The sequence below is a fragment of the Takifugu rubripes genome, chromosome 14, assembly GCF_901000725.2.
Source record: "Takifugu rubripes chromosome 14, fTakRub1.2, whole genome shotgun sequence".
NCBI classification, from domain to species: Eukaryota; Metazoa; Chordata; class Actinopteri; order Tetraodontiformes; family Tetraodontidae; genus Takifugu; species Takifugu rubripes.
In genome coordinates, this window is record NC_042298.1 from 9,987,051 (window position 1) to 10,000,980 (window position 13,930).

At 42.6% G+C, this 13,930-nt stretch overlaps 1 protein-coding gene across 1 annotated transcript; it reads left to right on the top strand.

The window, feature by feature from the left end:
* The first annotated feature begins 2,593 nt into the window (after positions 1-2,593).
* Positions 2,594-4,747, top strand: LOC115252361 (teneurin-2-like). The gene is made up of 2 exons (XM_029847280.1): positions 2,594-2,766; positions 2,940-4,747. The coding sequence occupies exons 1-2, from the start codon at positions 2,656-2,658 to the stop codon at positions 3,675-3,677; spliced, it is 849 nt and encodes a 282-aa protein (XP_029703140.1). The 5' UTR covers positions 2,594-2,655; the 3' UTR covers positions 3,678-4,747.
* The last annotated feature ends 9,183 nt before the right edge of the window (positions 4,748-13,930 follow it).

The following is a 13,930-nucleotide window of genomic DNA, read 5'->3' on the forward strand; positions in this document are numbered from 1 at the left end:
CGGGATTCGACCTGGAGTGGAAGGTCCTTGGTGGACAACCAGACCTTCTGACCTGATTGATAGGAGGGAGCTGGCATCCGGTGTTGATTGGCCTGTAGTTGAGAACGACGAGAGGTCCGCAATAGAGTCGTGCGGACCTGCCTCCACACCCTCCTGCAACGGCGCATGTTGGCCTGCACTACGGTACTGCAACTTCCGCCTCCTGGCCCTCAAATAATGGAGGCTGGTAGCCCAGGGAAGCCATGAAGGGGGACAGACCAGTGGAAGTAGAGACCAAGGAGTTGTGGGCGTACTCCACCCACGGCAGGTAGGTGCTCCAGGAGGATGGATCTTGAGCTGCCACACACCTTAGGGCGTCCTCCAGGCTCTGGTTCGTTCTCTCTGCCTGCCCGTTGGCCTGTGGGTGGTACCCCGACGTAAGGCTGACCGAAGCTCCCAGCGCCGAACAGAAGGCCCTCCACACTTGCGAGCAAAACTGTGGACCACGATCAGATACTATGTCCTTAGGTAATCCGTGGAAAAAATTCCACATTGAACCTTGACAGTATGCGGGGACAGAACAGTCGTTGCTGACCCTTCTTGCAAAGCATTTCTGTGTTTGCATTAAAAGTCAGCTTCTTATCAATACCAAGGTACTTATAAGTCTCCACCCCCTCCACCGCCTGACCCTTAATGGTGGTGAGCTGGACAGCAGGGGGCTTTGACCTAAAGTCAATGACCATGAACTTAGTTTTTGCCACATTTAGTTGTAGGAATGCTTTATCACACCAGAGTACAAAACCATCCACAACAGGACCATGATCAGTGTCATCTGCGTGGAGAAGACTGACAATAGCTGAATCATCAGCAAATTTTAAAAATATGTCCAGTCTGTTGTCATACTGGCTACGGCAATCATCAGTGTAGAGAATGTATAGAAGTGGTGACAGGACACATCCCTCAGGGGATCCTAAAGAGGATAACATCTCCCCAGACAAATAACCGTTCACCCTTACCCGCTGAGTTCTATCAGTTAAAAAAATCAAGAATCCAACCCACCATATTAAAATCAAGGTTACATTTTTTTAAGAGCTTTTCAACTAAAATGTGTGGTTGAATTGTATTAAAAGCAGATGAAAAATCAACAAATAAAACCCTAGCATGTGTTTTGCTACCTTCAAGGTGCTTAAGGAGCAGGTTGAGCAGAGTGGCAGTAGCATCCTCTACACCTCGCTTGGCCCTGTAAGCAAACTGTAGCGGGTCAAGAAGATGCTCAGTTTTTGTAAGGACCTCTTTCTTTAGTAACTTTTCAAAACACTTCATGACCAAAGAGGTCAGGGCATCTGGCCTGTAGTCGTTTAACTCCTTGGGGTTATTGTGTTTGGCCACTGGAATAACTATCACTATGACAGACTGGGACGCAGGGTGTCCACGAGGAACAGCGTGGGACAACACCTGCAGTTCTTCTATGCTGACCTCAACTATCCGACCCGGGTCACGCACATCTTCAACCACTCCAGTTCGGACATCTCATCACTTTACTACGACCTGCAGGTTGGACTAGTTTTTTTAAAGGAAACACAGAGTGTAACATTTTATATCGAGACAAATTGGAGAAAGACTTAATAAATAATTTTTTGAACCCGCTGGAGTTTTCAGGTGCATTTGCATGGTGTCAAGGCTACAGATTACATATTTCTGTCTCGTAAAACCCCAAAAGACTGCAGAATTTCATTGTGAAATGTATTACTGTGAACATTACAAACGTACTAAATTTCCTTGTCATGATCAGGGACACTTGTTCGCCATGGAGGTGAGCAGTGGAGAGGAATATTACATCGCTTCTGACAACACTTCTGAAAACAGCTCCAGGCTCAATCGTGAGCTCCTGGGGTGCCTTTCTGTACATGAAATATGGTTCTGACCTTTTCATGGGAGTCAGAGAGGATTTCACTAAAAGCAAAGTGGTTCTTCTTGTGTCGTTCAGGTTCAGTACACTCCCTATGGTGAAGTGTACCTGGACTCAAACCCAGAGTTCCAGCTGGTAATCGGTTTCCACGGTGGTCTCTACAACCCTCTGACCAAGCTGGTCCACTTCACTCAGCGAGACTACGACGTTCTGGCCGGGCGCTGGACTTCGCCTGACTACAGCATGTGGCCCAAGATTGGGAGAGATCTTTCTCCGCTTAACATGTACATGTTCAAGAACAACAACCCCCTGAGTGACATGCTGGACGTCAAAGATTATGTCACAGGTAGAGCATTCAATGAGTAATTCTACATAATTTAATCATTACTTCATGGGAGGTGGCAGGACATTTAATCAGAACTGTCCATTTCATTCCAACCTTCATTTTACCACTCTAGGCCTGGTAAATATTTTACAGAAACAGAAACATTTCTTAAAACATAGAGGTCCATGAATAATGCAGAGTATCAAGTGAAAAATGGGCAGATAATAGACACATCTCTGCATCAGCCTCGGGTTTCGCCGTAAAAGGAAAAAAATATTTGGTTAAGGTGGTTTCTGCAACTGTACCTCAAAGAGTTACAGAGGCTCTCTTTAATTAATGGCAAAAAAAACCACAACTTTATATGAAAATATTTATACATTTGTTGCCATTGGGTAAATTCTCGCCCTTCCCGTCTTCTGTAGATGTGAAGAGCTGGCTGGTGATGTTTGGCTTCCAGCTTAGCAACATAATCCCAGGATTCCCTCGACACTCGCTGTACTTTGTGGAGCCGCCATATGAGCTGCAGGCCACCCAGCACTGTGAGAACGGACAGGTATTGACTTTGGTTCTGAAACCATTGCCAACAGAAGCAGAGTGGTTACGAATTGCATGAAAATGATTGATGACGCATATGAGTCAGTTTTAATAATGGTGCTAGTAGCCGCTAATATACTGCAGGAAACTGACAATACGAGTGAGTGAGATGTCCGATGTGTTCCCGTGCAGCTCATCACAGGTGTGCAGCAGGCGGCAGAGCGTCACAACCAGGCCTTTATGGCCCTGGAGGGTCGTCTCCTAAACAAGGAACGCAGAAGGCGCAAAAACAAACCAGGTCACTGGTTCGGTACCAGCACCCCCATAATAGGCAGAGGAGTCATGCTGGCTCTGAAGGAAGGGAGAGTGGTAGCCGGCGTGTCAGCTTTGGCCAGCGAAGACAGCCGTAAAGTTGCTTTGGTGCTCAACGGTGCCCAGTACCTTGAAGGCACCCATTATACCCAGGATGGGAAGGACTGCCACTACTTTGTTAAAGTGGGCTCCGCTGACAGCGACCTGTTGGCACTGGGGCTCACCAACGGGCGAAAGTCGCTGGAGAGCGGAATCAACGTGACAGTGAGCGGTCGCTCGAGGAGAGGAGTGACCGTGGAGTTTGCGGTTCCTTCTCTGGTGCTGAGCATTCGCTACGGGCTCGCCGTGGATGTAGTGGACGAAGAGAAGGTAAGACTTTTGGAACTGGCCAGGCAGAGAGCCTTGGCTGGGGCCTGGAGCAAGGAACAACAGAGGGCCAGGGACGGGAAAGGAGGCAGCTGTCTCTGGACAGAGGGTGAGAGACAGCAGCTCTTAACTTCAGGTAAAGTACAAGGCTACGATGGCTACTATGTACTTCCTGTAGAGCAGTATCCAGAACTGGCTGACAGCAGCTTCAACATCCAGTTCCTCAGACAGAACGAGATGGGCAAGAGGTAACGGCACACCTGAACTTGCTTGAAGGGCACTTTTAATTCTCTGGATCCTACTTTTTATTTTTTCCTACCCAGCCTCCTCAACCCTACTCCTCTTTAAAGAAAAAAGAAAAATGTGGAGAATTAACCAACAAATGGGGTTATTTGTGGAACGCTGCAGGGACTTTCGAAAGAATGACTTATCAGAAAAAAAAAAAGTTCATTTTACTGCCACCGGCAAAAAAAAGGAAAAAGAAAATCTTAAAAAAAAAAAAAAGTTTGGATGAATGGTTCTTTTTAGGGAAAAAAAAACTGGAAAAGCACTGAAGAACCTTTGAGAACTGTTGCTTAATGAATAAGAATCCCCTTTTTAAAAAAGATAGTGATATTTTCACCCATATTTTTTGGGTCACACTGACAGCGGCCATGACAGTTACCACGCAGCGGAGTTATTCTGTGCTGCCAAGGCAAAGGGACCAAAGTAAACAAAGCCACTCCAGAGAGCAGCATTTTACAGCTACACGCCAACGGAGGACGCCGCAGAGGCGTCCGGTCCGATGAGTCACCTCCCTGTCTCAGGCCTCCCATCGTCCACCACGGACCGTTCCGCCGCTGCCCAAGCAGCGCACATCCAGCCAAGCGACACCGGAGCTCATCGTACCCATGAATAAATCGGATGTCAATAAACAAAAGATGATCAACTTAACAAGAAACAAACAAAAAAGAAAAAAGCAGTCCAAAAAAAAAGGTGATGGATATCTGTGGACAATGTGCGTGAGACAGCAACGTTTAATCGGACGAGAGAAGAGGAATCATATTACTACATATGTGTCCACCTAAATTTCAGGATGTTGCGTATACTGTAGATGCCGTAGTTTTGTACATTTCAGTCGCAGTAGAATCGTGAGACTTTCACCGAGGCACTTCTGTACAGAACGATCAAACACAACACTGTCCGGAGAACATGCTAAGTTAGTATTTATTTCATGATTTTACATTTATTTATTCGTACTATATGACAATCATGAATGAGTCACCGGTTCTATTTAAAGCGAGCATTAATGGATGAGTTGGTTTCCTTTTGTAAGCTATGTACGAAGAAAAAAAAAAGTTCTGTTTGTTTTTGTATCATTTCAGTTTGCTGGCAGGGCAAATAATAGTCTCTCAAAAGAATAATTTATGTAATAAAGTGTTTAAAAAAAGCAGTTTATACCTTAAATAAAGTCTTTAAAACTGTGAAATCTGTTTTTTCGAATTATATTTCGATGTACAGTGTATAGACTTACCTTTATGCAGCACAGTAGAATATTGTCCAGAATATCAAGTTTTATATTTCTAAGAGGAAGTGGCTTGTAATGTGCAAAATCTTTAGCTGGTCTTACTACTCTAGAATTTTTGTGGCACTCTAATATCCATATCTACAATATCGGTCCCCTTTTTGTTGTTTTTGACTGGTTTTTTTGTGCGGAAGCAGCGAGAATTCTGTCCTAGATCCCAACAGCAGTAGCAGTAATGGATCCTTCTCACTGTGAAGAGACTCGTGCTGGATGTCATAATGTACCAAAATCAGTATTATCGACGGATGATTATCATGCGTTCACTGAAACGAGACTCTTCTGAGAACCTTATCAATAAAACATGATTGTTACACTGCAATCGAGCATCGTGTACGTTCATCTCCTTTATGTGTCTGGAGTCTGTTCATCTGCTTTCCTAACTGCTGCACCAGTCAGCAACCATCAGCTGGATATGGTGGAGCATGCGGACGCTTTAGAACTGGCTAGCTTGTTTCTAGGAGATAATAGAGACAAAATTAAATATAAAGGAAGAGTGATTATCAAAGTCGCCCAGTGGGCATTAAGAGCATTCCAAAAACTACATTAGTGTGGCTCCCCATCTATTGGATTTGTCACGCTGCTTAGCTAAACAGTGTTTAATTAAAAGGCAATAATGTGTCCTTTTTTTATACACTCCTTGTTTCCATCACCCGAAAATGGCCAGTTTAAACTAAACACTGCGAGTTAAATGAAAGAAGCTGCTCGATATGTTCAAATATTTAAAACAAAAAACATTTTCTTCCATTTCGCTCTCATTTCTGCTTTCACCTATTAATCTCACCCAAAGAGGCACTTTAACCAATCTTTTTAGGAAACAAAGGTCTCAGATGCATCATAGGATCAGAAATATTACAATGATCTGCACATTACATCCACATTTATCTCTTTACTGCCATGTAGCACAAATTGGGGAAGTAAATCTGAATTCAAACATTTTTCTACATTATAACCGGGGTGAGTGTACGATTTAGTGCGTTGCAAACACTTCCGTCTCACTGCTCATCATGGTCCTGCCTTGGCGGCTCACAAGCCCCAGTAAACATGCAATGTTAGATTTCATGCAGCTAATGCATGTGTAAATACCCAACTGTTTGTTCCCCATGCTAGCAGTAAAGGTCATTTGTCTGTTCCCAGCCTTTCTTGTGCAGAAAAGTGGCTGATTAGTGATTACAAGCTTTGTTAGTTGTTCCTAAAGTATTTACTGAATGTCATTAATTAAGAACTGAAATTAAATTAAATTAAATTAACTTTTTAGGTCCTATAGATTCTAATTTATGTATTTGTTTATCCAGTCCAATACCTTTTGCTCTACCCTCCAAACTGACAACAAAAGTCTTCCATTTGATGCAAATAAATTGTTTTAAGATTTTTCTACAACGAACAGATCGAAGGCAAAAGGCAGATCTGACAGATTGTTTGTTTTTCACTATATATATATTCCTTTAAAAACAAAACAAGCAAATAGGCCAATAGATTTTAAATTCTGACAAATCAAGTTGTCTCCTAAAATGCGTTTATGGGAAATCATTTTAAGACAACTAATGTGCAAATGAAAGAGCTCGTATCAAACATGACTCTTGTCAGAGCACGCTGGCATCCTGACCTCTGGGGCCTCTGGGGTACAGGAGGAGTCAGGGGAAGGGGCTGTTCTGGGGAGAGGGCAGGCAGGAGGGCCATACAGACGTCATTGCATAAAGTGCCAAAGAGCCTTAAAACGGACAAGCCTGAGACAGAGCGTGACGAGGATCGAGACACAGAGAGAGGGTGCACTCTGGGAACACATTCACTGTGTCCAAAACCAGCCCCTATACTCTACATAGTAGTGATGGGACGATGATACCTCAAGGAGTGTATTGACACACTACACAAACTGTGTCGGCAGTGTATTGATACTGTGTTGGTCACCCACTAGTGACCCCTGCAGTAGTTATAAAATGATTGCAGGTAAAGGAATTCCTTGTTTGCTAAACTGAGTTGGTATGTAAAATATAGCAAATTTGAGTTACAATTCAGAGTTACAATTTTTTACTTATGTACACACATTTTTTGTTAACTTAACTGTTAAATCATATGAAATAATACAAAAAAGTCATTAGTTTATGATTTTTTATTGAGAAACGAAAGTTTTTGGAGTGTCTTTGCTCCAAGGCGATTTCTCCTCTTAGACACCAGCTCCCCAGCCTTAGAAAATACTCTTTCACACGGTGCAGATGACGATGGTGAGCAGAGAGTTTTAAGTGCAAGCTGAACAGAGTAAAAACTAAGGTGGCGCATTGCATTCACTTGTTAAAAAATAGACACCCTATCTCATGATTTCGAGATCAGGATCTCGTTATTATGAGATAAAATGAATAAAGCAACTGTAAGGCTTTTTAACTGACTATCATATGTATCACAGGTCATTCACTTGATAAACTGATAAGGTGAGCGCAATGCGCCACCGTTAAAAATTGTATATAACAGTAAACAATGCTCAAAGGAGAAAAAGATTTCCCTTGTTTGGAGTCACAAGATCAAAATTATTCCACAGTGGGGAAAACTTCTTAGAACGATCCATAATTGCGCAACTGCAAAACTCCATCCAACAAACCCACGACATGTCGATACAGTTTGTTTCCTTATAAACACACTTTGGCGTGGCACATCCAAACGATACAATTCCTGTATCGGTCACGTGATTTTTTCTTAAAGCAATACACGCATCGATACGGGGTTTCACTCTTGAGCTCTCGGCACAGTGCTGACGCACCAGTGTCGCTCGTCAAATCACTACTACATAGTGCACTCAATAGTAGTTTTCACTTTATCAAGTGAATGACCTGTGATACATATGATAGTCAGTTAGTTTTTACTCTGTTCAACTTGCACTTAAAACTCTCTGCTCACCATCGTCATCTGCACCGTGTGAAAGAGTATTTTCTAAGGCTGGGGAGCTGGTGTCTAAGAGGAGAAATCGCCTTGGAGCAAAGACACTCCAAAAACCTTTGTTTCTCAATAAAAAATCATAAACTAATCACTTTTTTGTATTATTTCATATGATTTAACAGTTAAGTTAACAAGAAATGTGTGTACATAAGTAAAAAATTGTAACTCTGAATTGTAACTCAAATTTGCTATATTTTACATACCAACTCAGTTTAGCAAACAAGGAATTCCTTTACCTGCAATCATTTTATAACTACTGCAGGGGTCACTAGTGGGTGACCAACACAGTATCAATACACTGCCGACACAGTTTGTGTAGTGTGTCAATACACTCCTTGAGGTATCATCGTCCCATCACTACCAGAAACAGCTTCTTCCCCACTGCTGTCTCCCTGCTGAACTCCGACCCCTCTCACTTTACCTCCCTTCAGGCACAATAACCCCGTCTGGATGGAGGATTGTGTAGATCTCGGTGGTTCGCCGTATCATTAAAAAAAAATTTGACCTTTTGAAGGGTTATTGGCAAGTGCCCTTGTCAAAGCGTGCTCAGGACGTTGCTTCATTCATAACCTCTTCAGGGCTTTATTCATATAAAGTTATGCCATTTGGGTTACGAAATGCACCAGCTACCTTTCAGAGATTAATGAATACAGTAGTGGCCGGCTTGGATGGCTGTGAAATCTGACAATAAATCTAGCCAAGTGTGATGTTGCCAGGGCTACTGTAACTTACTTAGGAAAGGTGGTGGGTCAGGGGCACGTTCGTCCAGTTAGAGCCAAAGTGTTGGCCATTGATCAATTTTCCCCACCAACAACTAAAAAAGAACTCATGCGCTTTTTGGGCATGGTAGGCTATTATCGGGCATTTTGTAGGAACTTTTCTACTGTGGTTGCCCCTCTTACTAGTCTCCTTAGTGAAAAGGCAAAGTTTGAGTGGTCACCCCTGTGTCAGCAAGCTTTTGAAGAGGTTAAGCTTGTGATTTCCTCTGCCCCTGTCTTGGCCGCTCGAGTGTTACGACTTGGCTCAAAGTTGTAACAAAAAGAGGGAATCAGCACACAGAAAGATCAAATCATCTAAAGATTTTATTGAGAAACCCAAACCAAAATGATGAGACAGCCACGAGGTATGGTGGCAGCAGCCCAGCCAGAGAGAGAGACAAAGGAGAACCGCCCCTTTTATGCCCTCTGGCTCCTCCCAGCTCGCAGGTGAAACCAGTCTCACTGACGACCCACCCAGTCTCTGGGTAAACAAAACAAAACACATGGGCGGGCCTTCACAACTGATTACATCTGTTACAATAATTGCACTATTTACATCTGTTTATTTGCACTACCTACATCTGTTTATTTGCGCTGCTTTTCATACTTTTCACATTTTTACCATACTTTATCATTATTGTATAGTCAAAACATACACATAGTTAAAAACTGCATAAATAGCCTCTATTGATCCTGTAGGAAATTCAGCACCATAGTTACAGCCTGTATACTGTATATATTTATCTTGGTTGCAATGACTTGTATATACCCTTTACATATCTGTGAACTCTGTAAATACAAACATATAGATTGATATCATAAACATATATTATTGTGTGTATATATTGTTTATACCTCATCACAGTTTTGTTTGCTACTTAAGCACTTCTGGTTAGATGCTAACTGCATTTCGTTGCCTTGTACTTGTGACATGTGTAATGACAATAAAGTTTAATCTAATCTAATCTAATCTAATGTAGTGAGTAGTGAATAGGGAACAAGTGTGTGGTTTCGGAAACAGCCTTTATTCCGACAGCATGTCCAAACAGAAGGAGCAACGAAGAACCATCCAACAGCCGTTCAGGAAGGCCAGTATTTTCGTCCCTGTGTTGTCCTCTCTTCTGTCCTCCACCACCACATGCACTGGGGGAATAAAAGGAGGAACACAAGCAGGATCTGAAGAACAGAAAAGGAATTAATAGGAGACACAAATGAAATTTGTGAGGCTTCTCCTTTACTAAACAGACCAGAGTTGCCAAGTCTTCAGCGGTCGGCTGGAGTGTCATAACACGACCAAATGTCTCCTCGCTGTGTTCATGTGAGGCACACTACCATGGCAATGCAATGTCACTCAGCCTCAGCCCAGATAAGAGCTTCCAGGACGCACCACTGCTTTCAACAACACACTTTCTTCTTCTTCACTTTCAGTCACATGTCTGCATGCAGGCGTGTCAGATTATTTATTTGAGACCTTGACGATCTTTTCTGAGCACAAAAAAGGGGTCTCAACAAAGAAATCGCCCCTTTCTCGTGTTAATGAACTTACTAACTTACTCATGGTCACTCATGATACAGTGAATGACAAAGGTGTGTTGCCATAGTAGCAGACTAAGGGATATGCATGTTCATATGATGATATACATTACAGCATGTATACATTTTGAGCATAATGACCTAAAGCTAGTTTAATGTGATATTAGTGTGGAATTATCTTATACTAATCTCTAAAAGTCCTTATTTACATTTTTACCTCCAAATATCGTTCATGTAATGAATATTTTAATATAATGAAACTATTTTAACTGGATTTCAACTTATGTGACTACAATCTGCTGCACAGATCTGCATCATTCTATGTCTACGTGACCGCTCACCTCTGTTGGGAGGTTCTCCGTACACAGGCCCAGGTGGGGGTCCCCCCTGCCATCCGTGCTGTGGTTGTCCAGGGTACCCTTGATAAGGGGGCTGTCCTTGAACAGGATAAGGACCTGCAGCACCCATTGGACCAGGGGGGTAGTTGGGATTTCGTACATTATTCTGCATCTTGTTCCCCTGTGGGGGGTAAGATAAGGAAGATAAGGAAAGCAGGCGTAAAAAACACAGACAGAATAGCCAGGCTGATGCTGCCTCTAGCAAATGTCACGTCCACCCTTCCACTAAATGTTTTAGAGCAGGAAATTAGCGCAGTAGCTTTTATAGTAAATGTATACGAAAAGCCTAGAGGAAAACTGAATGCTGAGAATAGAAAACATGGGATATGTTATTAAAAGAGTGGTCAATCAGATGATTAACATCATTACTGATGTGTGGCACACTGGATCCATCAGTTGTGCCCTGCGAGATGAGGGGATTGCAAAGAACGCAGACGTGAACCAATTTTGTATTTTCACGCTTGACACAGGAAACACCAGATATCCTGTTCTGTCAAATCACGCTTTTAGTTGCAGCGCAATGTGTTGAGAGGAGCAGAGGACAGTCAATTTAGGCAATTTTATTTCCTTATCGACGACCCTGGTTTAAAAGTGCTATAAATTTGGCATCGGCCGGGTGTCCAAAGGTTAACCGAGAAGTGCATTTCAGCCTCTTCAGCTACCGGTACTTTCAAGGGGATCGGCAATAATCAGTAATCTGACACCAATAAGGCTGACGTGTTCAGCACCATCTAAAATAACTACCACGGTCACCTTGCCTTCAACGTTTGTGTTTAATGAAAATGTGTTTCTGAGAAGATTTTAGAACATGAATGTACCTTGATTTTTGGAATGATCAATTAATCAGTCAGTCAAATTTATTGTCCTGCGGTTGTAGACAGACATTAAAATAAAACCACACAACAAACAAACAGGATAATAAATAACAATGGGGACTGTATTGCATCAATGATAGACAAGGACAAGTATAGAAAATAAAATGCAAAAGCTGTTCGTCCTTCTTAAAGGTAGCCTCTGTGTTAGGCTGGAAGCAAAGTTTTTCATTCAGCACAGTTCCAAGGTATTTGTAGCATCCACTTGTTCCATCTCCACTCCCTCCTTCATCACCAGGCCATGATCCAATTTCCCTCAAACAAACTCATTAGGACAGAGTCATCGGCAGACTTGTTGATTTGTCCATGCACAAACTGACTTCAAGAAGTCTAACGTGGAGCACGGGGCTCTCTGGGCGGTGGCACGGGCTGATAAGCAATATCAGAATGGGATGCTCCACGCCTCTACCAGCTCTGTATGCAAACTGCATAGAGTCAAAGGTCCCCTAGACCTGGACCAGCTATTACATCACCTTCTCAAACATCTTCATGAACCAACCATTAATCCGGTGTTAATATTAATATTATTAGGAGATTAATTAGTCATATGTTTGACTGGGGAATCTCAGACAATGCTTTCAAAACACTATTTAGGCCTTGACGCACAAACACAACACACTTGGGACATCTAAGCCCATTAATCTGAAAATGTATGCTGTCATAATGATTAAACTAATCAGTGCCCTACCTGTTGGACTTTCCCTGATTGTGTAACTCTGTGGCGAAGGGCACCCATGAATGCTGTCAAGTGTTCATAGGGCACAATGTTCTGAAAAACAGCAACTCAAAATTCTGCTTCTCATTAGACATTATGAAGTGGAAATGGAGCACCTGACGGGCGAGAATTACAGCTACCAGCTGCATGTATAGGCCTCTCCATATGATCCAGCAGCTGGGTAACCTAGCAGCCTTTGTTTACCCCCACAGATTCTCGGTAACCGATGTACAGAAGACGACGGCCTCTGGGACCCAATTAGGTGAAACTAATCACAGTCACAAGGTCTCTTTTAACACAAACGTAGGAATTTACAGACCGGTAACTCGAGTCTTTGTTAGCGCACATTTAAATGGAGTTTTGTTTTTCTCTACCAAGACCCAAGTCAGCCAGTGTCTTTATCCTGTATGACGTCACTACAGTGACACTCTTCGTATTATAAATCTATTAATATCAATGCCGAATATGGTGTGGGTGATCTAATTCTTGGTGCAATATTCATTCATTATTGTCCAACAAAAAAGAAAATAAAGATCATTAGAAAACCTGCACCTGCGGGCCCCAGCCCCCAACACAGATTGTCTCTTCTCCGATTATTCCAGCTTTAAAACACACAGTATTTCTATTTCCAGCCTACCTTTGTACTGGTATCCAGCTGCAGCGATGTTGTAGAGTTATTTTCTTTCACTACTGTGGTAAATAATAATTTGAATGGTGTTTGATGTCAGCCAACAGCCTGCTGACTATGTACGAACAGAAATAGTTGAGAGGAAAACTCAATGCGTCTCGTGTTTTTCTGACTACAAGGGTGTCCGAGACGGTGATTGGCTGCTGGAAGAACCGCTGCCCTTGCTGTTCAGAAGCCACCGCAATTACGACGGTTCCTGGTCATTTAAGGATAAGGATAAACTTTATTGATCCCACATCGGGGAAATTCACGTGTTACAGCGGTAGCCCGTGGTGTACAGTACAGTATAGTACTAAAAGAAAGGGAAAAAAAGACTCTTATGTTATGTACATTACTATGTACATTATACATTATATACAGAAATTAAAAATTATATACAGAAGGAATGTCAGGCAATATGAAGAAAAATGAAGGTGCAAATAAGAGATGTGCAAATAAGACATTCCGGAGGTAGTATGATTAAGTAGTGCGGAAAAAATTTGCCAAAACCATGGGTTATTGATGCTACATTAAGAGTTGTAAATGTTGTACAATCTGACTGCAGTTGGGATGAATGACCTGCGGTATCGTCCTTTTTACACCGTGGGTGTAACAGTCTGCTGCTGAAGGAGCTGCTTAAGGCCCCCATTTGACCTTAAGGTAATTTGACCTTACGACACCGCTCGCTGAGTCAGCGAGCTAAACAATGATAGAAACTAAGTAAAAGAAAGAGGACATTTCACACAAGTGGAATTTTTGCCTTCGTGGGTGGCAAAATGCGAAGTTTATGTTGTACCAGGACCCGAAAGCAGGCAGCACGCAGTGGCGGATCGGTTTCCGAGAAGCTTTATTGAAGTTTACAAGAGTTGTTGAAAATCAAAAGGCGTGGAGTAGTGATGGGACGAGCGACACTGGTGCGTCAGCACTGTGCCGAGAGCTCAAGAGTGAAACCCCGTATCGATGCGTGTATTGCTTTAAGAAAAAATCACGTGACCGATACAGGAATTGTATCGTTTGGATGTGCCACGCCAAAGTGTGTTTATAAGGAAACAAACTGTATCGACATGTCGTGG